Below are 25567 nucleotides of genomic sequence, written 5' to 3'. Positions count from 1 at the left end.
GTGAAAACACCTATGCAGGTGATCAGACCTAGGTACGGGGCTGATGGGAAATGTAGTTCAATACTCAGGTGACAGTGTCCTTCGGTGATCGGAGAGAGCCACAGAGGCATGATCTATGACAGAATGCATCCCATATGTCATGACTTATGATTAGCCTACTGATGCCAACTGTATGTTACTGAAGGGATTTTTTTGCAATGATTTCTATTAGAAATTAGGGGAATCGTTATGGGACCCCAATAGCTCTGGGCTCTGTATTCTGTTCCTCTTTTCACCAAAGATGCCTGTGTATGTAGGCCTACATTAAATGAAAATTTACATGAGCAATATTCATTACAGCAGTAATTCTGTAGGTAATGTTTTGCATTCTCTGCAGTAACTTGGTATAGTAACTCTGGTGCTCATGTGCCATTGAATGAAAACTGAGGGCCCCCTGTTGAAACAAAATCAGTACAAATATTGCTAAAAGAAATATCCCAACATTATTTTAAAACAAGGAATGTTTTAATGTATAGGAATGTATTGCTGTGTTGTACTTTCTTATCTTGGCAACTGTCACCAGATCCCATTTTGTGTGTGTGTTTATTGATCATTAAAGATACAGTATATTGTATTGTAGATACTTTTACTTGTATTGTTTATACTTTTCTTTCTTATGCAAGTAACTGTCTACAGCTGTCTTTCTATCTCTGGATGTTTTTGTGCATGCCTCTTGTTGTTTTGTGTCACTGTGACTCTCGTGCACAGTAATACACGGCTGTGTCTTCAGTCTGCATGTTTTGGCCTGTTATTGTCACAGTGCTGCTGGACGTGTCTCTGGAGATACTGAACTTGTTCTTTAGTTTTTCACTATAGTCTGTGCCTCCACTGCAGCAAACTCTTCCAATCCACTCCAGTCCTCCAGAAGCTTGTCGTATCCAGTTTGTGCAGTAGCTACAGCTAGACAGTGAATAGCCTGAGACTTTACAGGAGAGACTCAAAGGTTGGCCAGGCTTTATTTCTTTAGAGTCTGGCTGATTGAGTTCAATACTGTAGACACCTGGAGAAAGAAGCATATGAGTTCAAAACAATGTTAAATATGAAAATTAATAGCCGCATTGTAGTATTTCCTGATAACATACTTGGTGGTGAACAGAATCCACACTCTTAAATGTGCACTAAATGTGCAGCATAATTAGCCTGTGTATGTGCACATCTATAAATAAGGAGTCATGAAAGATTTGCATCATGGAAATCCTCTTTAATAGTTGTCCTTACAGACAACTGCAGCATATTTTATTAAGAAAATTGTACTGCTTATCTAGAAACTATACATACACCACAGATGTGAGGTTATGTATGAGGTTTACATATTTTACCTTATTTGTCTTTATGTAGGACAAGTATAAAGGCAAGCACACAATGTTTTACCACATTATAGGAGCATGACATATTTTCTCTTAATGCTGATTTAATTTCAGTAGGGGTCTAATGATGGGTTGACAGTGATATAACACAATAGACTTGGATTTTGAAAAATAAATATTAAAAACTTATTGTCAGGTCTGTCTGAGTGTCTGTGTTTCTGAAAGAGACAAAGGACATTTTAAATCTGCTTTTCAGTACGTCACCTCTACCATTCAACCATCCAACACAGCGTTATAGAGCAGCCTGTCATGCCCAGTGAACACAACTCAGAAAAGGTGATTTTAATGGCCAGAAAATGTTTTAATGGCAGTAATCATTTTCATAAGTCATGAATTAAAAATGTGTTGTATAACAAATGCTTTATGAGCCCTTAAAGGAATAGTATAAACATCAAAATTCTGTCATCATTTACTCACCCTCACATCCTTATAAAACTATATGTATGTATGTATAAATGTACGTATGGATGCATTTTTCAGCTGTTTTTGTCCATATAATAAAAAGTCAGTATATCCAAAACAACAATTTTTAACAATATATTATTTTGTTCACGTTTAATACCTGTGTAAATTTCTTTATTATGATAAATCAGTATTAGTAAAGATTAATGTTTATATAAAAAAACATGTTATGTCTGAAAACTACGAAAATATACCCAAAACTTTTATTCCAAATCTTCAAACATTATTTGAGTTTTGTTATAAAACACATGGCAGGTTTTATTGTAGACGACGACTGTGTTTTTTCTGCTTATTGGCCCTGATGTAGGTTTCCTGCTCTTTGGGCTTTGTGTAAGTCATGTATAAAAATAATCATAAAAGTAAAAATAAAAGTGTTTATCAGATTGTATGAGCCACATCGTCCCCTTGGAATTATAAGGTTCTATCTGCATTCCGAGTAGTTTTGAGATATTGAGCTTCAAAGTTTTTGCATTCCATTCGACTGTGTAGATAGAACATTTTTGTTTTTTAAATAAAATGTCCCAAAATGTACACAACATTAAAAAAATCTGTCACATAATATAAATAAGTTGTCATAGAACAAGAATATGTGAACAACTCAATTTTGACAAAAATGTCAGATAGAACCTTATAATTCCAAGGGGACGATATGTGGTACCATCCGCCTGTCACTAAACCTGAGGACCATTAAAGTCGGGCAATGGAAGATTTTCAAATTGAAATTCCAGAATTTGAAATTCCGGAAATTTAAGTTCCAGAAATTTTTAAGTTCCTGAAGGGGATTTTTGTGATGTGAAAATGGAAATGGATTATGAATTAGAGATGGAGGATGATAATGTGGAGGGCATAGAAGATGAAGAATCTGAGAATAAAAGACGATCTCGTCCAAAAGCTGGAAATCCAAAACACCAAATACAGTACAACTGCCAAATGCAGCAAAACCGTTGAATTCCGTACCGCCAAATCCTGCAAAACCTCCAAGGTCCTCGCAAAGTCCAAGTAAAAGTGAAAGACTACTTATGCTGTTCTGTGTTCACCGTCACCTTCTGCAACTGCCTGTTTCTGGGTACAGCTGCATTGATATCATAAACTAACTTAACAAACCATGTTTCAATTAATAATACATTGTAAGCAGTGGCTCAGGTCAAAACTGACTTAGAAACTGACTTTTTGACTCAGAGAGCTATATGTTTGCCATATATATAAATAAATAAGTGATGTGACATACAGCCAAGTATGGTGACCCATACTCAGAATTCATGCTCTGCATTTAACCCATCCAAAGTGCACACACACAGCAGTGAACACAGACACACCGTGAACACACACCCAGAGCAGTGGGCAGCCATTTATGCTGCACCACCGAGGGAGCAGCTGGGGGTTTGGTGCCTTGCTTAAGGGCACCTCAGTAATAGTATTGCTGGCCCGAGACTCAAACCCACAACCTTAGGGTTAGGAATCAAACTCTCTAACCATTAGGCCATGACTTCCCATCCAAAACATGATCAAATGGCAATTAGATGTCGTGGAAAATATTCTTTTGTGTTTTTATATTCACAGGCAATGAATAGGAAGTATAGGAGCAACGTCAAAGGAGCAAAGAAATTCAGCCGCTGTGCTCTGGCTGCCCATATCTGTGCCATTATTACAACCATCATCACCATAATTGTTGTTTCTGTTGTCACTGCAATTGCTAAGAATGAACCTGGTTATTATTACCATAGAATATGTTATGTCAGTTAAATTTTCAGATCCAGACATTACAATGAAACATCAGAATCAGAATTAGCTTTATTCGCCAGGTGTGCGCAAACACACGAGGAATTTGTTGTTTTTTAAGGAGACATCAAAAACTAAAACCTCTAGCTATATCAAAAACAAAAACAATAAAACTAAATCCACATTCCATTAGTTTTGTGTCATTTTTTTTTCTTTTATTATTACTGTTTGCTGCTTATTATTAAACATTGCATTCAGCTGTACATATCTGTCTTTTCTTTGGATGTTTGTTAATGAGAAGTATACTGACATTTACTTTTTCACACACAGATTATTATCAGTATTATTTAGAGAATCGAAATTGAGTTCAAGCTCTTTGAAGCTATGCTACAGTATGAATTTACTTTTGTGTTGAACCAGCACTAGACTTCAGATCAGCAGCACATCCTGGAAAAAAAAAACACACATTGAATTATAAAGATTATACTGTAGGTACACACATAAATAAAGCTTATATAGTTTTCATGCATTTAAAGGAGCAAAACTACACTTTGAATTAGAGTGTTTGTGTGAATAGGAATCTTGATTGTGAATAGATTGTCTTATTAACTTTTGAGAAGTTTTAAACAAAGTATTCTGACTGTATGAGTCGCTGTGTTTCTGTGATTATGACTCACTATTTAGTGGACAACTTCTTGTGTTCCACTGCAACCTACTGACACAGAAGAGAACTGCAGTTTTAAACTAAAAGTGTGTCTAGACCAGTTTTTGTATCATTGTCACATACGTTCGTATCACTGTGATTCTCTTGCACAGAAATACACAGCTGAGTCCTCTTCTGTCAGTCCAGACAGTTTCAGATACATCATGCTTTTTGAATCATCTCTGGTGATTTCAAGCCTCCCCTTTAAGCCGTATGTCCACTTCCAGAACTGTAGCCCAGACCCATCCACACCAGTGCTTTTCCAGGTTTCTGTCTGACCCAATGCACGTCGTAGCTTCCGAAAGTAAATCCTGATCCTCTACAGGAAAGACTCAGAGATTCTCCAGGCTTTACCTCTGATACAGAAGAAATAGACTCCAAATTCTAACATTTCACTCCTGTTGGAAAATAAAATAGAAATAAGAACAGAACATCAGGTAGAGTGAATATTTACTGTTACAGTTTGTGAAGATGGTGTAAGGTTTTACATTATGACACACACTTGCAAAGGCCAGTAGAAACAGAAGGTAAAGCAGGTTGTTGCACATCTTTGATTCAGTGAAGTGAACTCATATGAGATCCAGTGAAGTGAACTGATCACATATATGTACGACAAATGAAGGGTGGTGACATCATACAGATTTAAGACAAAAACGATGTTTCAAAGTATTCAAACAGACTAGTTTGTTAAATTATATCAATACTGGGAGTATGTAGTTAAAATCAAGACGTCTGTTGGAGTTGCTTTTGACCTACATTTCTAAAATTCCATTTACAAAATAAATATACATTTATGAATAATAACAACATTCACATGGTATAATTTTGTATACAGTAGCTGTTTAAAATGATATATTTTTGGCCACTCTATAAGTGGATGACACTTATTTAAAGAGCAGCTTCTTGACCATCATTCAACAGTAACAAAGGAGTTTTTTTTTTCCTTTTTGTCAAAGTATTCATTATAACACAATAAATGTATTTATTTGTTTGTTTGTTTATTTATTTGTTTAAGCTTAATAATGTAGACTTTTCATTAGATTAGTAGACTAGTAGACTTATAGAATTTCAAAAGACTACATCTATCTGTCTTTAAATGTAATGCAGTAGATGTTGTGGTACAAACTTAAACTCTAATCAGATTTGATTTAAATGATTTACTCTTTTATCAAATTAACTTATAACATTATAAATATTAAACTACGAAACTACTATTAAATATATAAATACCAACATTTATAACTACTTGGTAAACAGTAAATGTTTTCTTAAGATATGTTGTGTTCAGTGAGTACAGCTGCTCCTCAGCAGGCACTGAAGGCAAGGCAAATTTATTTATATAGCACATTTCATACACAATGTTAATTCAAAGAGCTTTACATAAAAGAAAGTAAAATAATCATGAAGAAAAATAATAAAAATAAAACAAGCAATTTTAAAACTTTGGAGCTGATTTAAAATGATATATTTAAAACAGTTTAAAAATAGAAAATGATTTTACTGATAAAAAGACAGTGAATACATAAAATACAGTGCAATCAGTTCAAAGGAGTTTTTTGCTCATTCAATAAATGCACATTATAAACAGATGAGTTTTGAGTCTAGATTTAAATGTGACTAATGTTTTGGCACATCTGATCTCTTCTGGAAGCTGATTCCAACTAGGGCACTTCTATAATTTCTGAAAGCGGACATCCCTGTTGTTTTGTGTGAACCCTTGGTATTTCTAACTGAAACTTATCCTAATGATCTGAGTGTTCTGTTAGGTTTATATTCAGTGAGCATATCTGCAATGTATTTCGGTCCTAGGTCATTGAGTGATTTATAAACAAGTAAACGTACTTTAAAATCAATCCTAAACGTAACTGGAAGCCAGTTTAAGGACCTGAGGACTGGTGTGATATGCTCAGATTTTCTGGTTCTAGTCAGAATCCTGGCAGCAGAGTTCTGGATGAGCTGCAGCTGTCTAATGGTCTTTTTGGGAAGGCTGGTGAGGAGACCATTACAATAGTCCACCCTGCTGGTGATAAAGGCATGAACAAGTTTCTCCAAGTCTTGACTGGAAACAAAACATCTAATTCTTACAATGATTTTGAGATGATAGTATGCTGATTCAGTTACTGCTTTGACATAACTGCTGAAACTAAGGTCTGTCTCCAGAGTCACAACAAGATTCTTGACTTGATTCTTTTTTGTTTGTTTTGTACCTGAGTCAGGGTATGCATTCACCTTTTTCTTAAGAAAACTTCATCTTTGTTTCCAAATGCAAGAACTTCAGTTTTTTCCTTGTTTAACTGAAGAAAGTTCTGGCACATCCAACTATTATTATTTCATCAATGCATTGGCAGAGGGAGTAAATGGGGCTGTAGTCATTTGGCGAGAGGCTAGGCTAAATCTGTGTATAATCTGTATAGCTGTGGTAGGCAATTTGGTTCTTTCTCATTATTTGACTTAGTGGGAGCATATACAGGCTAAACAAAGAGCGGTGCAAGAATTGAGCCTTGTGGGACTCCGCATGTCATGGACGTCCACTTAGACTAATGCTCTCCTAGACTCACATAACAGCCTCTCCCTCTTCTAAGTATAACCTGAACCTTATTTGAGTACCATCCTTAGAAAGCCCGACCCAGTTTTCCAGTTTCTCTGTGTAGTATGTTATGATCGACAGGTCAAATTCAGCACTGAGATCTAGCAATACCAGCACTGATATTTTGCCAGAGTCAGAATTTAAGCTAATTCATTTATTATCTTAATGAGTGCTGTCTCTGTGCTGTGATGCAGTTGGATAACCAGATTGAAAATTGTCCAGGTATCCATTTGAGTTTAAGTATTTGTTCAGCTGATTAAAAACTACCTTTTCTATAATTTTGCCTATAAAAGGAAGATTAGATATCGGTCTATAATTGCTCAAAATGGTGTTATCAAGATTGCTCTTTTTCAGTAGGGGCTTAACAACAGCAGTTCATCCAGAGAGTTTTGGAAAAGTCCCAGAAAGAAGTCAGGCGTTCACCACTTCTAAGAGATCTGCTCTAAACAGTTAAGCACACAGTTGGAAAAAGATGTGGGAAGTGTGTCCAGAAATAGTTAGAGTTGACGATTTTAGGTGCTGCACTATTTCTTCCAAAATTTTGCTATCAGTTGCTTCAAAAATAGACATAGTATCACTGAAGTAACAGACACTTTAATAAAGACCACTAGCATTATTGTAGTAAAAGAGATTCATTTGAAAAAAAGACGATTAAGAATAAATCAGTAAATAAACAATACAATGATGACAGTATCAGTAATAATTTCTAGACTGTCTGAAATATTTTAACACCATAAAAATAGACTTCACTATCATAAAATAATGAAAAATAATTTGATTTTATAACTGGAAAGCAATATTGAATGTGTTTTTTTAATTATTATTTTATAAAGAAAGTACACTAATGTTTGAGTCATTTTTTTGAATATTTAATGAGCATTTATGAGTATTTAATCTGCATCTAAGAGAGCATTTAACCTTAATCAGAAACAGAATATTAAATTATAAGTAGCATAAATAAGTGTAAATATCATAAAGTTGTGTAAAGTTCTGTACCGTACAGTATGTATCAGCATTCATGGCATATAAATAGCTTATATTCTAGGTAAATATATGTAAATATGGGCCAGTTTATCATCCACTAGGATAAGATGTCTTTGGTCTGTTTCTTTGGCTCAGAGTTGTACTGTGCTGCACTGCTGCTGTGTTATTGGGGGGGGGGGGCATGTTTTTGTACAGCAGTGCTTTTTTGCATCACTGTGTGTCTTGCACAGTAATATACAGCTGTATCTTCTGTTGTCAGACCAGAGAGTTTCAGGTACACCATGCTGTTTGAATTGTCTCTAGTGATCTCTATTCGTCCCTCCACACTTTTAGCATACACTGTTTTACTGGCGTCATACCAGATAGCACCCCCATCCAGATGAATGTTTGTCCTCCTGACTGTCTGATCCAGTTCATGCCGTACTGTCCAAAATCAAATCCAGATTCTTTACACGAGAGATTCAAAGTTTCTCCAGGCTTTTTGGTGACAGGACTTGGTGGGATGGACTCCAAGCTCTGGCCGTTAACACCTAAAACAAAAAATTATAATGGCCTGTCAGCATTATCATATACAGTACATCTATTAATCTATTAATGAAATCTGAAGCCAGAATTAAATATTATTACTTATTATTATATACATACTAATAAAGCACATCAGGGGGAAAAAAATAATGTCTCCCATTTCAAATGATGCAGGAAGGTCAACTGCTACAATGTCACGAAACACTGCTGGTAGAAATACTGTATGTAATATCATTTACATTTGGGTGGACCTTTAAAATTTATAAAATATGCCACTGTTGGTGAGACAAGTATTGAATCTCCTTCTTTCATAATATTAAATTACCATAATATTTTGTCATTTAATTTCCATTTAAAGAATTATATATATATATATTTCTTTTTTCTTTTTTTACATTATATCTGTTTTTTTAATCTCTTCAAACAACTTTCTCAAATCTGTGAATTACTGTTATTTGACCTCTTCAGTAATTTTCATGCACTATTTAATGTTTATACATTCATTATATCCAATAATTATTATTGTGATGCTTATGAAGCAATATTGTGTTTCTGGTGCAAATTATTTTTAGTGATTAGATTTTCCTTGCAGTGTTATTGTGTTACTGGAAGTGTCTCTGGTGATACTGAACTTGCTTTTCAGAGAATCCTTGTAGTATAAGCTTCCACCACTCCAGATGACTCCAATCCACTCCAGAGCTTTTCCTGCAGGCTGACGAATCCAGGCTGTATGCTGACTTGTAACTGAATAGGAGACTTTACAGTTGATAGTGAGAGTGGCATCAGGACGGACAGTCAGAGACTCAGGCTGAGTGAGTTCATATGAATCAATACCTGTATCAAATTAAAAAATATCTGTTAGTAAGAGAGCATGATCTTTTTAGCAACAAAATGATGTATCACACAGAAAATAGATTAAACTTACAGGATATCACTGCCAGAAGCAACACTAAAGATGAAGAGATCATGGTTTGTTTCACAGCACAGTCTGATGAACTGAAGTGATTCTTCACTCCTCTAGTGATCAGATGAATGTAAAAACTGACTCATGCCTGCTGTTTAAATATGCAACAGGAGATTTACATAATCACACAGAGCTTGTAATCAAATCTACATGCTACAAAAATATTCATGTTTGGGTTAGTATTTTTTATTGCTCTCATTAGAGACTTTATGACATGTTTTAAATTTTTTTCTCATATGAACTTGAATTGATTTTACACCATTTTCTTCTCCATTTTTTCTAATTCATTTTGAGTCCTTTGAGAACTTGTGCACAGAAAAATGCTGAAAAAAAGCTCTTGAAATATGGTAAGCTGTGCTTGCTTTGCACAATAATACACGGCTGAGTCTTCTGCTGTCAGGCCTGATAGTTTCAGATACACCATACTCTTTGAATTATCTCTGTTGACTTCAGTTCGACCTTTGAAGGATTCAGAGTAGTCATAGCCACTGCTGTCACTAGTAACACGTCCCATCCACACAAGTGGTTTTTCAGCTTGTTGTCTGATCAAGTGCATGCTACAGCAGCCAAAGCTGAACCCAGATCCTCTACAGGACAGAGTCAGAGTTTCTCCAGGCTTTTTCACAATTGTTCTTTCAGTGGACTCCATACTTTGACATTTTATGCCTAAAAAGAAGATTGAAAAGACTGATTTAATTTGGAATCTGTATACCCTAGATCTGATAATAGACGTGTGAAAACTCACGTTGTAGGCTGAATGAGAGCAGCAGTAAGCAGAGCGTATTCTTCATCTTGACAGTGGTGATGTAACACTTCAGATCCAATCAGCAGCACATAAATACTAAACAGACATTCAGGGTTTTGATTTGCATTGGGAGGGTCAATTTCATGACACTAAACATTTCATGAAGAGTCTATACAGATTTTCTTTTTAAAGGGGTCATGAACTGAGAAATCTCTGTTTATGGGTTCTGTTGGCTTTAGTCACTTTATGCCAGTCGTGTATGCTGTAGACACGGGGTAAAATTAAGAAAGAGCTCCAGATCAGTCTATACTCAAAATTACTCAGTTTTACCAAGTTTTCCTCTATTGTTTTAAAGGCGAGAAGCAAGATTAATGAAGAAAACATGAAGAATCATAAGAAACCGACCTGCATGCAGGACAAACACAGTGGCTGTGATTGTGACCAGTGCGGCTCTAACTGTGTTCATAGTCTTTTATTGTGCTGGAGTCTTTAATAATGGTGTTATCTTACATACTTTATCTGTGGCTTCCTCAGCAAGTTCCTCTGACACGTCTTTTTCCTCTTTTGAACTGTCTTTTGACATTGAAAAGCAAAAATCAAAACCCCGAAATTATTATGATCAAAGTAGACACAACTCTTATCCATCTGGAAGCAACATTCATAGAAGCCCTCAGAGACCTTCTTACAGTGGAGGAAGATGGAAAGAGTGAAGACAGAAATACAAGTGATACTGTGAGGTGAAAATGATCATCTCAGTTTTATTGAAATGTCATAATAATGCCATAAGTTTAGTTTGATTAGCAGAATTTGGATTAGAAACCTTTTCTAAAATTATATTAGAGTCATCAGGGTCACATAATTTACCACATATCTCTCCAACCCATTCCAGAGCTTTTCCTGCAGGCTGCTGTATCCCGTCAGTGCAGTAGCTGCCGTCAGTCACTGAATATCCAGAGAGTTTACAGGACAGTGTCAAAACCTGACCAGGACTTAAGACCACAGAATCAGTCTGGGTCAGTTCAACACAGTGAACATCTGAGGGGAAAAATATGGTCATGTTAGAGATATGACAACATTATGTATTTATATGTTTTTAATATGAAGTATCTCTACACTCTAAAAAGAATGGTTCTTCAGCAGTTCTTTGGGGTGGTTAAGGTGCTATATAGCACCACTGCTGTACATAAAGGAGCCATTAAGCCAGCCATTAAGTTTTATAACTGTGTTTGCACTTGGATGGGATTAATGCAGAACACAAATTCCAAGTAGGGTTCACCATACTTTCCAACACCTCATTATACTCCAAATTTTGTCATTGTAGTTGTAGTTTTAATGTAATTGTAGTAAATTAAACTTAATTTACTAATTGTACATCAGATTTTAATTTATAATATTTATATATATATATACACTCACACACAACACACACAAACAGACACACACAATCTTTTTTTATTTAATAAACACACACTAAACAATAAAATGTCTCTGTAACTCATTTACACATAACATATAAAAGTAAATTCAATAAAAGGTTAAAGTTCTGGTGTTGAATTATCCACAAGGTTTTTTTTTTTTATATACTCAAATTTCAGACCCATCACCTATGTAAGTTTAATTTGACTTCCAGTACAATATCGCCACATATTCTGATACTGAGAAGACTGAGAAGATGTTACTTTTTGGAAAACACCAAAAGTAAGTGATTTACCACATTCACAATATGTATTTATAACATCATATTCCTTTACAAAGACATGATGTGCGCTCCTAAACTTTTCTCAGAGAGACATTTGCTTTGATTTACGATGCAGAGCAGGCAAAGAGATTACAATTATCAACAAGAGACCTAAAGTAAGTGTTATACCTCATTTACAATGCTTTTTGTAACATCATATTCAAATCAAATCATTGTAAATTTGCACGTCTCGTGACCAAATATCATATCATATCGTTAAGCTTTAAGTAATTTTTATGTGTCGATTTACTGGATTTGAGTGCTATTTTCGAATATTAATTTGAAACAACTCTTTACAGTATACTCAAACTTTCTATATTGAGTGAGTTAAAAAAAAATTTAAAAAGTGATTTTGTCACTTCATAAGATATGACACATGACTTACATAAGCTACTTTTAACAAGTTTTTGTGGGTGCTTTTTTTAAGAATGTGTTTTGTGTTCATCAATAGTGAGTTATATGGGTTTGAAAAAAAATTTTTAGTAAAAAAATACCCCTAAAATATTTACACATATTTCACACTCTAAAAAAACAAAAAAATAAAAAAGAAAATTTTTTAGAATAAAAAAACAAAAATAAATAACAAAATTTATGAAAAAAAAGAGCTCTTGTTAACATTTTTAGGACACATACAACAGACATGGGTAAGCCACATCACCATATTTAAGATGATTGATTGTCATGCATAACGTTTTGATCATTAATATTTGTTATTTGCCTAATATTAATTAAAAGTCTGGACTCTTTCTAGTAGGGCTGCCCTCGCTTAAAGATTTTCTAAAGATTGTTTTTTTGTTTTGTTTTATATTTTTTAACATTTTTTTGGCAGTCCTCCTTTTTAACAATTTAACTAACTGCGTGTAATGAAGGAAACAGAGAAGCTTAGACCAAACGTAGAGCTTCTCAAAGAAAGGATGGTGCTGATAAAATGCTATCGGACAAATTTTGTGTCCAAATATAGCACAGAGGAGACTCTCTGAGTTCCTGTGTTTCATACTGGCCAAAATGCTCAGTACAGCAGTGTGTTAATTGCCTCCTTATTTAATTGTATGAGTTATGACTATATTTTAATACTTGTCTTTCCGCCTTTGCCTTCCTCTTAACATAAGCTCCTTTCGGATCTGTGAGACCACGCCAGTGTTGATGTAGACCAACAAATTCTCACACTGCTCTCTGTAATGACACGCCGAGTCCTTCAAGTTTTGTGGAGTCCCCTGAAGGAGAAGCTCAGGTGCATGATTGATGACTAAAGATAGCAGACTGAAAAAAGGTAATTAAATCATTACTGATTAGATTTTCATTGTACCACTGACTGACATCCTACCTCTCTGCCTGAGATCATACCTGTCTTCTTTCCTGCCTGCATCCACCATACAATGTTAATCTAACGAGGTTATTTTGTCTAAGGGCATACAGTTTGAAGCAGCTATTCTGCTCTTGCCTGCTCTGTTCAAGGAGGACCCGGCATTGCTGTTTGAAGTTGAGGTGAGCCATGAACAGTAGAAACACAATCTATTCAAAGCACTACACTTATTGCACATTTTGTTATTCAGATGATTTTAATGCAAACATTAGTTTTTTTGTTTGTTGGTCTTTACAAACTATGCTATCAAACTGAAGCGATATTTTGTTCATTTTCAGTTCATGGCCAAGAGTATTTGAGCAGTTGTATGACAGTTGTAATAAATGCTGTTATCCCCTCTCCCCCAGGGCCATTCTCAGACCAGCCCATCCCAACACCTAAGATGAAGCTTAAAGGCTGTCGGGAGGGTCATCTCGTGCAGTATGACCACATTGTGCTCACGTTGGATGGACAGCTAATCACAGAGGAGAGCGATGACATCTTGACGGCACTGGGACTCCTCCTGTGTGTATATTTTGTGTTTGGAATGTAGTATCCTAAAGCAGCGGTTCTCAATTCCAGTCCTGGCGACCAGTCCCCACATGTTTTGCGTGTCTCACTTATTTAACACACCTGATTCAGATCATGAGCTCATTAGAAAAGAGTTCCATGAATGAACTCTGCTCTGACTGACATGGTCCCTACACAGTGTCCCTACATGTAACATTCATTCACAGATTTACACTACTTCCTGTCACTGTAAGTATTTTCTCTATTTCTGGGCCTCTTCCAGCTCTAGATTATTTTTGTTAAAAATCCTGAAGGATTTACAGAAATGTTAGTACACTGTGGACAGTGAAAGAGTGAAAGATACTGGAGTACTTCAGAGTGTACAACTTAGTTTGCACATGGTTGTGTATTACTCATTTTCAGTAATTTCACTCACTTACTATTAATGATAAAAATACTAGATTTTCCAAATAAAGTAAAGAACTAATGTAGGCCGATTACAGGGCTACAGTATATACATATATAAACCAGGACTCTCTCTTCTTCAAAATTGTACATATTTCAAGCTTGTTGCATTACTTCATATGTGTATAAAATAACAACTCCCTGTATATTGTGATGTTGGGTATGTATATTCCCTGGCATGTCAGCACTCATTTTATTTGCTGCTGAAAGAAATAAATTAAAAGGTTTTGAAAATGGGATGTATTTTTATATATATTTTTCTCAGTAAGCATTTATTACAGGACTTTGAATCTTTAAAGCTGCAATTTGGTAAGAAATGATTAGTTATCATTCATCTTAAGTAAAAGTGTAATTTAGAAGCATATTGGCTCATCTATGGTAGTCAAATATGACACCTCTAATGCTTCTGTGTAACACATTTTGACAAATGTGCTAATTAAGCTTCTTATCCTTAAGAATATGTGCCATATAGTATTATAAGAGGTTCCCCATGATAAAAAGCCAAAGAACCACTGTTGAGCATCATTTTTGTCTCTTATGGTTCTACATAGCACCATTTGACAAAGGTGCTATATAGCACCTGTAAAAATAGGTTCTAAATAGCACTAAAAGTGGTTCCCCTATGATTACGAGCCAAAGAACTGCTTTTAGTGCTATATAGCACCATTTTTTTTAAATGTATAAAAGCTATAAAAACTTACGAGAAACAGCTGAAATTATCAAATACACTTTTCATTTGTGATATGATGATGATGTTTTTGTACAGGGAGTCTGTTGGCTTCTGTCACTGTGTTTCTCTGGCACAATAATACACAGCTGTGTCTTCAGCTTGCATATTCTTTCCTTGCAGTGTTATTGTGTTACTGGAAGTGTCTCTGGTGATACTGAACTTGCTTTTCAGGGAATCCTTGTAGTATAAGCCTCCACTACTCCAGATGACTCCAATCCACTCCAGAGCTTTTCCTGCAGGCTGACGAATCCAGCCTGTACCATCGCTTGTAACTGAATAGGAGACTTTACAGTTGATAGTGAGAGTGGCATCAGGACGGACAGTCAGAGACTCAGGCTGAGTGAGTTCATATGAATCAATACCTGTATCAAATCAAATAATACCTGTTAATAAGAGATCATGATCTTTTGATCAACAAAATGATGTATCACACAGAAAGCAGACTAAACTTACAGGATATCACTGCCAGAAGCAACACTAAAGATGAAGAGATCATGGTGTGTTTCACAGCACAGTTTGAATGAACTGAAGTGATTCTTCACTCCTCTAGTGATCAGATGAATGTATAAACTGACTCGTGCCTGCTGTTTAAATATGCAACAGGAGATTTACATAATCATACAGAGCTGTTAACAAACTTCACGTGCATAACCCTGTCCTGAACATTATTTTAAACAAGGTTTTTAGGTTTAAATTTAATTAAGTCATTATTTACATGGATAGAGTCGCTGAGCAGAAAATGTAAACAGTTTTCAGACAATGTAACTGTAAATTTAAAATACCAAGTTAAAACTATCATTTAAAGTGAACTGTATTATTCCATTATCTTATCATGCAATACTCTGATGTAAATGAATGGAACTGCTTTTTTTCTCCTCATGTTATTATTATTATATCAGGGCTCTTTTATCAACATTACTAACACTGAGAGTTTCTAGAAAACCAGTTAGACACCTAGAAGTGACAAAATTATAATTTATTGCTCTCAATAAAACATTAATGGCATTGAACTTTATAAATTAAATGTAATTTTTTTCTCTACAAACGTCAAATTATTTATATCACATATTATTTATATATAAACAATTATTTTACTATTTTACTTTTTTAACATAGTTTTGTAAATGTCTGTATATTTATTTTTATTTTCTACACTTTTAGTTATTTTAGAACATCAAGGTAAACTAAATAAAAATTTACAATTTTGACTTAACAGCTAGCTGAAATAAAGTTTACTTTTTTATATTTTATTTTATTTTATTTTGGTTAAAATGTATTTTATTTCAAGTAATAATGTTTCTTTCTTTTTTATGGTTTTAGTTTTAGTTGACTGTAATAACTTTCTGAAAGTATGGATCTGTTGGACCTACATCAGAAAGATTATAAATATAATTCAACTATGTTAGCAACATGTTTTAATATGTATTCAACTGGCAGAGAGTGCCCTCTATTGTAATATCAGCAGTATTCTTATCGAAGATGAATAACTTTGACGTTAACCTTCACTTTATAACTGTGACTATACATAGCAAACAGTTACAGGTAATCTTAAAATGTCCTTCATGTGGTAAAGTCTAATGATTTAGTTGTATTCAAGTCAAAAATGAGTGTACTGTTAGGTTACACCAACAAAGTAAGGTCAGCAGGTCATTTCTCAGACTGGGCTTTAAAACACTGATGTAAGTAAGAGTTTTTTTGTATTCCTACAGTATGTATGGGGACTTTTTATTGCTCTTTTCATTCAAGATGTTTTTGACCAGAACTGCTTGTGTTTTGTATCACTGTGTGCTCTCTCTCTGGCGCAGTAATACACAGATGTGTCCTCAGTCTGCATGTTCTGTCCTCGCAGAGTCACTGTGTTGCTGGAAATGTCTCTTCCAATTTGAAATCTACTTTTCAGTTTATCGCTGTAATATGTGTCACCGCTACTACCTATGTCTCCAACCCATTCCAGAGCTTTTCCTGCAGGCTGCCGAATCCAGTGAGTCCAGTAGCTGCTGTCAGTCACTGAATATCCAGAGAGTTTACAGGACAGTGTCAAAACCTGACCAGGACTTAAGACAAGAGAATCAGTCTGGGTCAGTTCAACACAGTGAACATCTGAGGGGGAAAATATGGTCATGTTAGAGATATGACAACATTATGTAGAACCATGAGTGTTTTTAATTTGATCTCTATAGAAGCTATAAAGACTTACGAGAAACAGCTACCAGCAGCAGCAACAACCAGAGAGATGAAGAGATCATGGTTTGAGACGAGTGAGAACAAGCTGCTTCTTTTCATCTTAAAACTCAAATAAAGAGGAGGAGGGACAATATTTGCATACAATACTGCATATGCAACCCAGTAAATGAGTATCTAGATATCTTCTTTTTTTTTTACATTTCTTTCAGTAGACAGCATTGACAGGGATGGATCTGTGACATTAACAATAGAACACATTTAATTCAACTTGACATTTATTTTTTCCTTATATATTCACTTAAAGTAATTCATGGCATATGTATCAGCAATCATGGCATTTAAATAGCTAATATTCTAGGTAAATATAGGTAAATATGGGCCAGTATATCATCCGATAAGATGTCTGTTTCTTTGGCTCAGAGTTGTACTGTGCTGCAGCGCCATCTGCTGTTGTTGTGGTTGTTATAGTTTTTTTTATCTCATTTTCCTCCTTGGTATGTTTTTGTACATCTCAGTGCTTTTTTGCATCATTGTGTATTTCTTGCACAGTAATATACAGCTGTATCTTCTGTTGTCAGACCAGAGAGTTTCAGGTACACCATGCTGTATGAATTGTCTCTAGTGATCTCTATTCGTCCCTCTACACTTTTAGCATACACTGTTTTACTGGCGTCATACCAGATAACCCCCATCCAGATGAATGTTTGTCCTCCTTACTGTCTGATCCAGTGCATGCCGTACTGTCCAAAATCAAATCCAGATCCTTTACACGAGAGATTCAAAGTTTCTCCAGGCTTTTTGGTGACAGGACTTGATGGGATAGACTCCAAGCTCTTACCACCTAAATCAGCTAAAATGTATAATGACCTGTATATGTGTGTGTGTGTGTGTGTGTGTGTGTGTGTGTGTGTGTGTGTGTGTGTGTGTGTGTGTGTGTGTGTGTGTGTGTGTGTGACTGAACATTTCCCACTAGTTCTATGGCTTTTAAGAATCTGTAAATTACTTTGGCCCTTTCAGTAAAACTTATCCAATGATTATACAGTAGATCCATTACATAAGTTTGTCACCATGACACTTTGATATTTGTTGAGTGTTAATTTTCATTATATTGGTTCAAAGACACATTACTTGGTGATAAATGATGCATTTGTTTCATTATAAGGCTTTTTATGGAGTTTTATTGTACAAGCTGAATTAATGTCAATAATGTCATTATGTGAAAATCAGAAACTCATCAGAAACACTTTTAATTTGTAATATGATGATGTTTTTGTACAGGGAGTCTGTTGGCGTCTGTCACTGTGTTTCTCTGGCACAATAATACACAGCTGTGTCTTCAGCTTGCATATTCTTTCCTTGCAGTGTTATTGTGTTACTGGAACTGAACCTGCTTATAATGAAATCCCTTTACAATAAATCCCCATAATATAAAACTAAACCAAACCAAACCAAACCAATCCACTCAAGATCACTAACCCACACTCTAACGATGACATCCAACAACAGAGCTTGTAACTGAATAGGAGACTTTACAGTTGATAGTGAGAGTGGCATCAGGACGGACAGTCAGAGACTCAGGCTGAGTGAGTTCATATGAATCAATACCTGAATCAAATCAAATAATACCTGTTAGTAAGAGAACATGACATTTAAAAACTGTTAACAAGCTTTTTAGCAACAAAATGATGTATCACACAGAAAGCAGACTAAACTTACAGGATATCACTCCCAGAAGCAACACTAAAGATGAAGAGATCATGGTTTGTTTCACAGCACAGTTTGGATGAACTGAAGTGATTCTTCACTCCTCTAGTGATCAGATGAATGTATAAACTGACTCATGCCTGCTGTTTAAATATGCAACAGGAGATTTACATAATCACACAGAGCTTGTAATCAAATCTACATGCTACAAAAATATTCATGTTTGGGTTAATTTTATTTATTGCTCTCTTGAAATATGGTATGATTCATATGCACGTTTATATTCCTATGTATGAGGAATTGTTTTTTTTTTTTTTTTACTTTTTTAATACATTAAAAAAAAAAATGTATTAATATCAGCGTTGTAGTATTTCCTGATAACATACTTGGTGTTGCAGAAAAGAGCAGCAACAGAATCCACACAGTCATGATGTTTAATGTTTGCTCTTAACTGTGCACTAAATATGCAGCATAATTAGCCTGTGTATGTGTACGAGAGATTTGCATCATGGAAATCCTCTCTCTTCACAAACAAAAGCATATATTCTGATTGATATTTTGCCTTATGCATTCATATTCATCCCTGCAGACAACTGCAGCATATTTCATAAAGAAAACTGCACTGCACAGACAAAGGCTACATGTTGTTTGAGAACTAATTTGAGTATAATTTCCAGCTATTACCAATATAATATGCTTATCTGGAAACTATACACACACCACAGATGTGAGGTTATGTATGAGGTTTACATATTTTGCCTTTTTTGTCTTTATGTAGGACAAATATAAAAACAAGAACACAATGTTTTACCACATTATCGGAGTGTGACATACTTACCCATAATTCTGATTTAACGTCAGTAAGGGTCTAATGAAGGGTTGACAACAGGGACGTAGCTGTGGTTTCCGGGGCCCCGGTGCAGGTTGTACCAGTGGGCCCTGTTTGAAATTGTTTAATTTGTATGTTCACTCTATTTATTTATTTGTGCTATTTAAACAATGTTTATGTTTTTTCAGGTTTGTAGGTGTCCAGGTACAGAAAACAAATAATAAATGCAAAATAGCACTACATAGTCTTCACTGTAAAAAAAATAAATATACAGTCATATTAAATAAATAAATATACAGTCAAGATTTTAAGAGACAATGCATCCATTATAATGATAGGCCTACTCATCCGATTTCTTTCTCCACTGTTTACTTTCACTTAAGACATAACCAACAGTTTTTAGAGGATACTCTCCAACACAGGTATTTTGACATAATTTTGTATGTATTTATCGGTACAAGAGCAAGAAGAACAAATTCGGTGTTGAAGCGTTTTGAGACGCATCTCTGCGTGCACCCTGAATACCAGAACACCAGGTGCTGAAGTGGGCTCTTACACATCTTTTTTCTGTTTGCATGTTTAAACTGCGATTTGTATTTGTTCGTGCAGGTGCAGGAAGACACGAAGGAGAGCTCGGTTCGGTGCTGCTGTCCGTGAGACGCGGCTCTCGCGCTCTCTGCGTGCGCACTGAACAAAAACTTCACTACAGTAAATAAATAAAAAACAAATGATAATCAATCTTTACAAACCCCATCCAATTAACTCAACTCATAATAACAAATCAAATGATAAGCTTTCGTGACGATGCGCAGCCTGTTAACTGTCCTGAGCGTCTTTACTTACAAACTTATTGTCAGGTCTGGCTGAGTGTCTGTGTTTCTGGAAGAGATAATGGACATTTTAAATCTGCTTTTTAGTACGTCACCTCTACCATTCAATCATCCAACACAGCATTATAGAGCAGCCTGTCATGTCCAGTGAACGCAACCCAGAAAAGGTGGTTTTAATAGCCAGAAAACATTTTACACATTTTAATGGCAGTAATCATTTTTGACAGAGTCTTAAGTTAAAGAGGTGCTGTATAAATTAAATGTTTTATTTTAGCCCTTAAAAGGACAGTAAACTATAAACATCAAAATTCTGTCATCATTTACTCACCCTCACATCCTTGAACAAAGTATTTTGTTTAAATTTCAAACCTGTATGATTTTTTTTATTATGATAAATCTGTATTACTAAAGATGATTGCATGTTTATAAGTACAGAGAGCAGAAATGTTATTATCTGAAAACTATGAAAATAGTTTTGGAAAAATAATGGAAAAAAAACTTTCATTTCAAATCTTCAAACATTATTTGAGTTTTGTTATAAAGAACATGGCAGGTTTAATTGTAGACCACGGCTGTGGCTTTTCTGCTTATTGGCCCTGATGTAGGTTTCCTGCTCTTTGGGGTTTGTGTAAGTCATGTATAAAAATACACAGCCAGTGTTTATCAGATTGTATGAGCCATATGTGGTACCATCCACCTGTCACTAAACCTGAGGAATAATTCTATTCATTAAAGTTGGACAATGAAAGATTTTTAAATTGAAATTCCAGAAACTGAAATTCCAGATACTGAAGTTCCAGAAGGAAACTTTTGGGATGTGGAGATAGAAATGGATTATGAATTAGAGATGGAGGATGATAATGTGGAGGGCATAGAAGATGAAGAATCTGAGAATAAAAGACGATCTCGTTCAAAAGCTGGAAATCCAAAACACCGAATCCAGCACAATCGCCAAATGCAGCATAACCTCCAAGGTCCTCGCAAAGTCCAAGTAAAAGTCAAAGACTACTTACGCTGTTCTGTGTTCACCGTCACCTTCTGCAACTGCCTGTTTATTATAACCATAGATGTTATGTCATTTAAATTTTCAGATCCAGACATTACAATGAAACATCAGAATCAGAATTAGCTTTATTCACCAGGTGTGTGTAAACACACGAGGAATTTGTTGTGTTTTTTTTTAAGGTGACATCAACAACAAAACTTGTAGCTCTGGCTATATGAAAGGCTATATGATGCAATCTACATTTGTCTTCATTAGTTTTGTGTCAAAACTTTTTCTTTTATTGTTACTGTTTGATGATTATTATTAAACATTGCATTCAACTGTACATATTTTTCTTTTGATTGGATGTTTGTTAATGACAGTATACTGACATTTACCTTTTCACACACAGATAGTTTTGTGTTGAACCAGCACTAGACTTCAGATCAGCAGCACATCCTGGAAAAAAGGGACCTTATGTGTGCATTATATTGTATGCACTCATACAAACCCGATTCCAAAAAAGTTGGGACACTGTACAAATTGTGAATAAAAACAGAATGCAATGATGAAGAATCAAAAAACAACAATATATTATCAAAAATACAACAGATGACATGGATGTTTAAACTGAGAAAATGTATCATTTTAAGGGAAAAATAAGTTGATTTTAAATTTCATGGTATCAACACTTCTCAAAAAAGTTGGGACAAGGCCATGTTTACCACTGTGTGGCATCTCCTCTTCTTTTTATAACAGTCTGCAAACGTCTGGGGACTGAGGAGACAAGTTGCTCAAGTTTAGGAATAGGAATGTTGTCCCATTCTTGTCTAATACAGCACTTCTAGTTGCTCAACTGTCTTTGGTCTTCTTTGTTGCATCTTCCTCTTTGATGATGAACCAAATGTTTTCTATGAGTGAAATATCTGGACTGCAGGCTGGCCACTGAAGTAACATTTCAGTACCGATTGAAGCCAGTGCAGTAGCTGCTGTCAGTCACTGAATATCCAGAGAGGTTTTTAAATCTTATTTTAAGTTTACAGGACAGTGTCAAAACCTGACCAGGACTTAAGACCACAGAATCAGTCTGGGTCAGTTGAACACAGTGGACACCTGAGGGGAAAAAAATATGGTCATGTTAGAGATATGACAACATTATGTATAACCATTAGTGTTTTTTTAATTTGAAGTATCTCTAAAGAAGCTATAAAGACTTACGAGAAACAGCTGCCAGCAGCAGCAACAACCAGAGAGATGAAGAGATCATGGTTTGAGACGAGTGAGAACAAGCTGCTTCTTTTCATCTTAAAACTCAAATAAAGAGGAGGAGGGACAATATTTGCATACAATACTGCATATGCAACCCAGTAAATGAGTATCTACATATCCTTTTTTTTCTTCTTTTTTTACATTTCTTTTAAAAGACAGCATTATAATGGATGGATCTGTGACATTAACAATAGAACACATTTAATTCAGCTTGCTATTTGTTTTGTTTTTTTCTTTTATATTTTCACTTAAGGTCATTCATGGCATATGTATCAGCAATCATGGCATTTAAATTGCTTATATTCTAGGTAAAAATAGGTAAATATGGGCCAGTATATCATCCACTAGGATAAGATGTCTTTGGTCTGTTTCTTTGGCTCAGAGTTGTACTGTGCTGCAGCGCCATCTGCTGTTGCTGTTGTTTTTTATCTCATTTTCCTCCCTGGCACGTTTTTGAACAAATCATTGCTTTTTTGCATCATTGTGTATTTCTCGCACAGTAATATACAGCTGTATCTTCTGTTGTCAGACCAGAGAGTTTCAGGCACACCATGCTGTTTGAATTGTCTCTAGTGATCTCTGTTCGTCCCTCTACACTTTTAGCATACACTGTTTTACTGGCGTCATACCAGATAACCCCCATCCAGATGAATGTTTGTCCTGCTGACTGTCTGATCCAGTGCATGCCGTACTGTCCAAAATCAAATCCAGATCCTTTACACGAGAGATTCAAAGTTTCTCCAGGCTTTTTGGTGACAGGACTTGATGGGATGGACTCCAGGCTCTGGCCGTTAACACCTAAAACAAAAAATTAGAATGGCCTGTCAGCATTACCATATACAGTACATCTATTAATCTATTAATGAAATCTGAAGCCAGAATTAAAAATGATTACACAGACAAATAGATTATACATACTAGTAAAGCACATCAGGAGAAAAAATAAGAATTAAATGTCTGCCATTTCAAATGATGCAGGAAGGTCAACTGCTACAATGTCACTGAACACTGCTGGTAGAAATACTGTATGTAATATCATTTACATTTGGGTGGACCTTTAAAATTTATAAAATATCCCACTGTTGGTGAGACAAGTATTGAATCTCCTTCTTTCATAATATTAAATTACCATAATATTTTGTCATTTAATTTCCATTTAAAGAATTATCTTTTTATTTAATCTCTTCAAACATACTTGAATAAGAATGTTGACAAGTTCTGTATTTTTTATATTTTAACAATTTCAGTAGTTCTGGGACGTTCTCAAATCTGTGAATTACTGTTATTTGACCTCTTCAGTAATTTTCATGCACTATTATTTATATTATTGTGATACTTATGAAGCAATATTGTGTTTCTGGCTACTGATAAATAACAAGGTGACCTATAAATCTTATATTCTGCATATTGTAAATAACTAGCAAATAGCAAGGCTGAAGTACTGCAAAAATTGCAAAAAAAAAATATATATATTTTCTTTAGTTTGGTACAAATTATTTTTAGTGATTAGACTTCAGAAAATTATCAGAAAGACTTAATTTGTAATATGACGATGTTTTTGTACAGGGAGTCTGTTGGCGTCTGTCACTGTGTTTCTCTGGCACAATAATACACAGCTGTGTCTTCAGCTTGCATATTCTTTCCTTGCAGTGTTATTGTGTTACTGGAAGTGTCTCTGGTGATACTGAACTTGCTTTTCAGAGAATCCTTGTAGGCTAAGCCTCCACCATACCCAATCAATCCAATCCACTCCAGAGCTTTTCCTGCAGGCTGACGAATCCAGCCTGTACCATCGCTTGTAACTGAATAGGAGACTTTACAGTTGATAGTGAGAGTGGCATCAGGACGGATAGTCAGAGACTCAGGCTGAGTGAGTTCATATGAATCAATACCTGTATCAAATCAAATAATACCTGTTAAAAAGAAAACAAGAAGTCTGGAAACTGTTAAACAGCTTTATAGCAACAAAATGATGTATCACACAGAAAATAGACTAAACTTACAGGATATCACTGCCAGAAGCAACACTAAAGATGAAGAGATCATGGTTTGTTTCACAGCACAGTCTGATGAACTGAAGTGATTCTTCACTCCTCTAGTGATCAGATGAATGTATAAACTGACTCAAGCTTGCTGTTTTAAATATGCAACAGGAGATTTACATAATCATACAGAGCTAATGAACTTCACATGCATAACCCTGTCCTGAACATTATTTTAAAAGCTTTTAGTTTTGAATTTAATAAGGTCATTATTTACATGGATACAGACATTATACCTTAAAAAAATATATATATATATATATATATACACATATTTTATTGCTTATATTAAAACATTCTTTATTGCTTATATTAAAACATTCATGGTATTAAATTATATATATATATATTTTATTGCTTATATTAAAACATTCATGGTATTAAATTCAGAAATGTGGACTAGCTGAAAAAAAAAAGTTTACTTTTTCCTGTTTTATTTTATTTTGGTTAAAATGTATTTTATTTTAAGTAGGGCTGTCAAAATTAATGCGTCACTAACGCGTCAACGTAAACTCATTTTAACAACACAAATTTGTATTTATTAACGCAGCACGCATGTTCTGTTTAGGCCTACATTCTTTTTTTTTTTTTTTCAGAAATTCAAGTAACTTAAAATGTTATTGTTTGTTTGTAATATTTTAGCTATAGGCCTATACAGCAAACAGAGCTTCAGGTTATTTTACGAAGCTGTAAACATGAGAATCTCTGACCGCATGCAATCGTTAACGAACACCCAATTCATAATATCAAACTAGGCTATATGTTGTTAAATTGTACATGTAGCGCCTATCAGATTATTTCATTTAAAAGTTTCATGTTTGTGCTTATCCCATTTTTTGTCGTT

General features: G+C 34.9%; 2 long non-coding RNA genes and 3 gene segments (V, D, J or C); 2 read left to right on the top strand and 3 right to left on the bottom strand.

Moving 5' to 3' along the window:
• The first annotated feature begins 10574 nt into the window (after window positions 1-10574).
• Window positions 10575-11942, top strand: LOC122136513. Its single transcript, XR_006154185.1, has 4 exons — window positions 10575-10832; window positions 10985-11108; window positions 11726-11793; window positions 11881-11942. It is a non-coding gene; the product is annotated as an uncharacterized LOC122136513 (long non-coding RNA).
• Window positions 11943-12822: 880 nt separating this feature from the next.
• LOC122136514 lies at window positions 12823-14211 on the top strand. The gene is made up of 3 exons (XR_006154186.1): window positions 12823-13103; window positions 13241-13318; window positions 13544-14211. It is a non-coding gene; the product is annotated as an uncharacterized LOC122136514 (long non-coding RNA).
• Window positions 14212-14934: 723 nt separating this feature from the next.
• On the bottom strand, window positions 14935-15418 carry LOC122136782. The segment is given in 2 exon segments: window positions 14935-15242; window positions 15334-15418. Coding segments are annotated over 2 exon segments (351 nt in total).
• A 1171-nt stretch (window positions 15419-16589) lies between these two features.
• On the bottom strand, window positions 16590-22803 carry LOC122136506. The segment is given in 3 exon segments: window positions 16590-16924; window positions 22470-22525; window positions 22631-22803. Coding segments are annotated over 3 exon segments (408 nt in total).
• Window positions 22804-24247: 1444 nt separating this feature from the next.
• On the bottom strand, window positions 24248-24766 carry LOC122136511. The segment is given in 2 exon segments: window positions 24248-24573; window positions 24685-24766. Coding segments are annotated over 2 exon segments (351 nt in total).
• Window positions 24767-25567: the final 801 nt, after the last annotated feature.

Source organism: Cyprinus carpio, chromosome B3 (genome assembly GCF_018340385.1).
Source record: "Cyprinus carpio isolate SPL01 chromosome B3, ASM1834038v1, whole genome shotgun sequence".
Lineage (NCBI taxonomy): Eukaryota > Metazoa > Chordata > Actinopteri > Cypriniformes > Cyprinidae > Cyprinus > Cyprinus carpio.
This window is presented reverse-complemented; position numbering and strand designations above follow the sequence as displayed.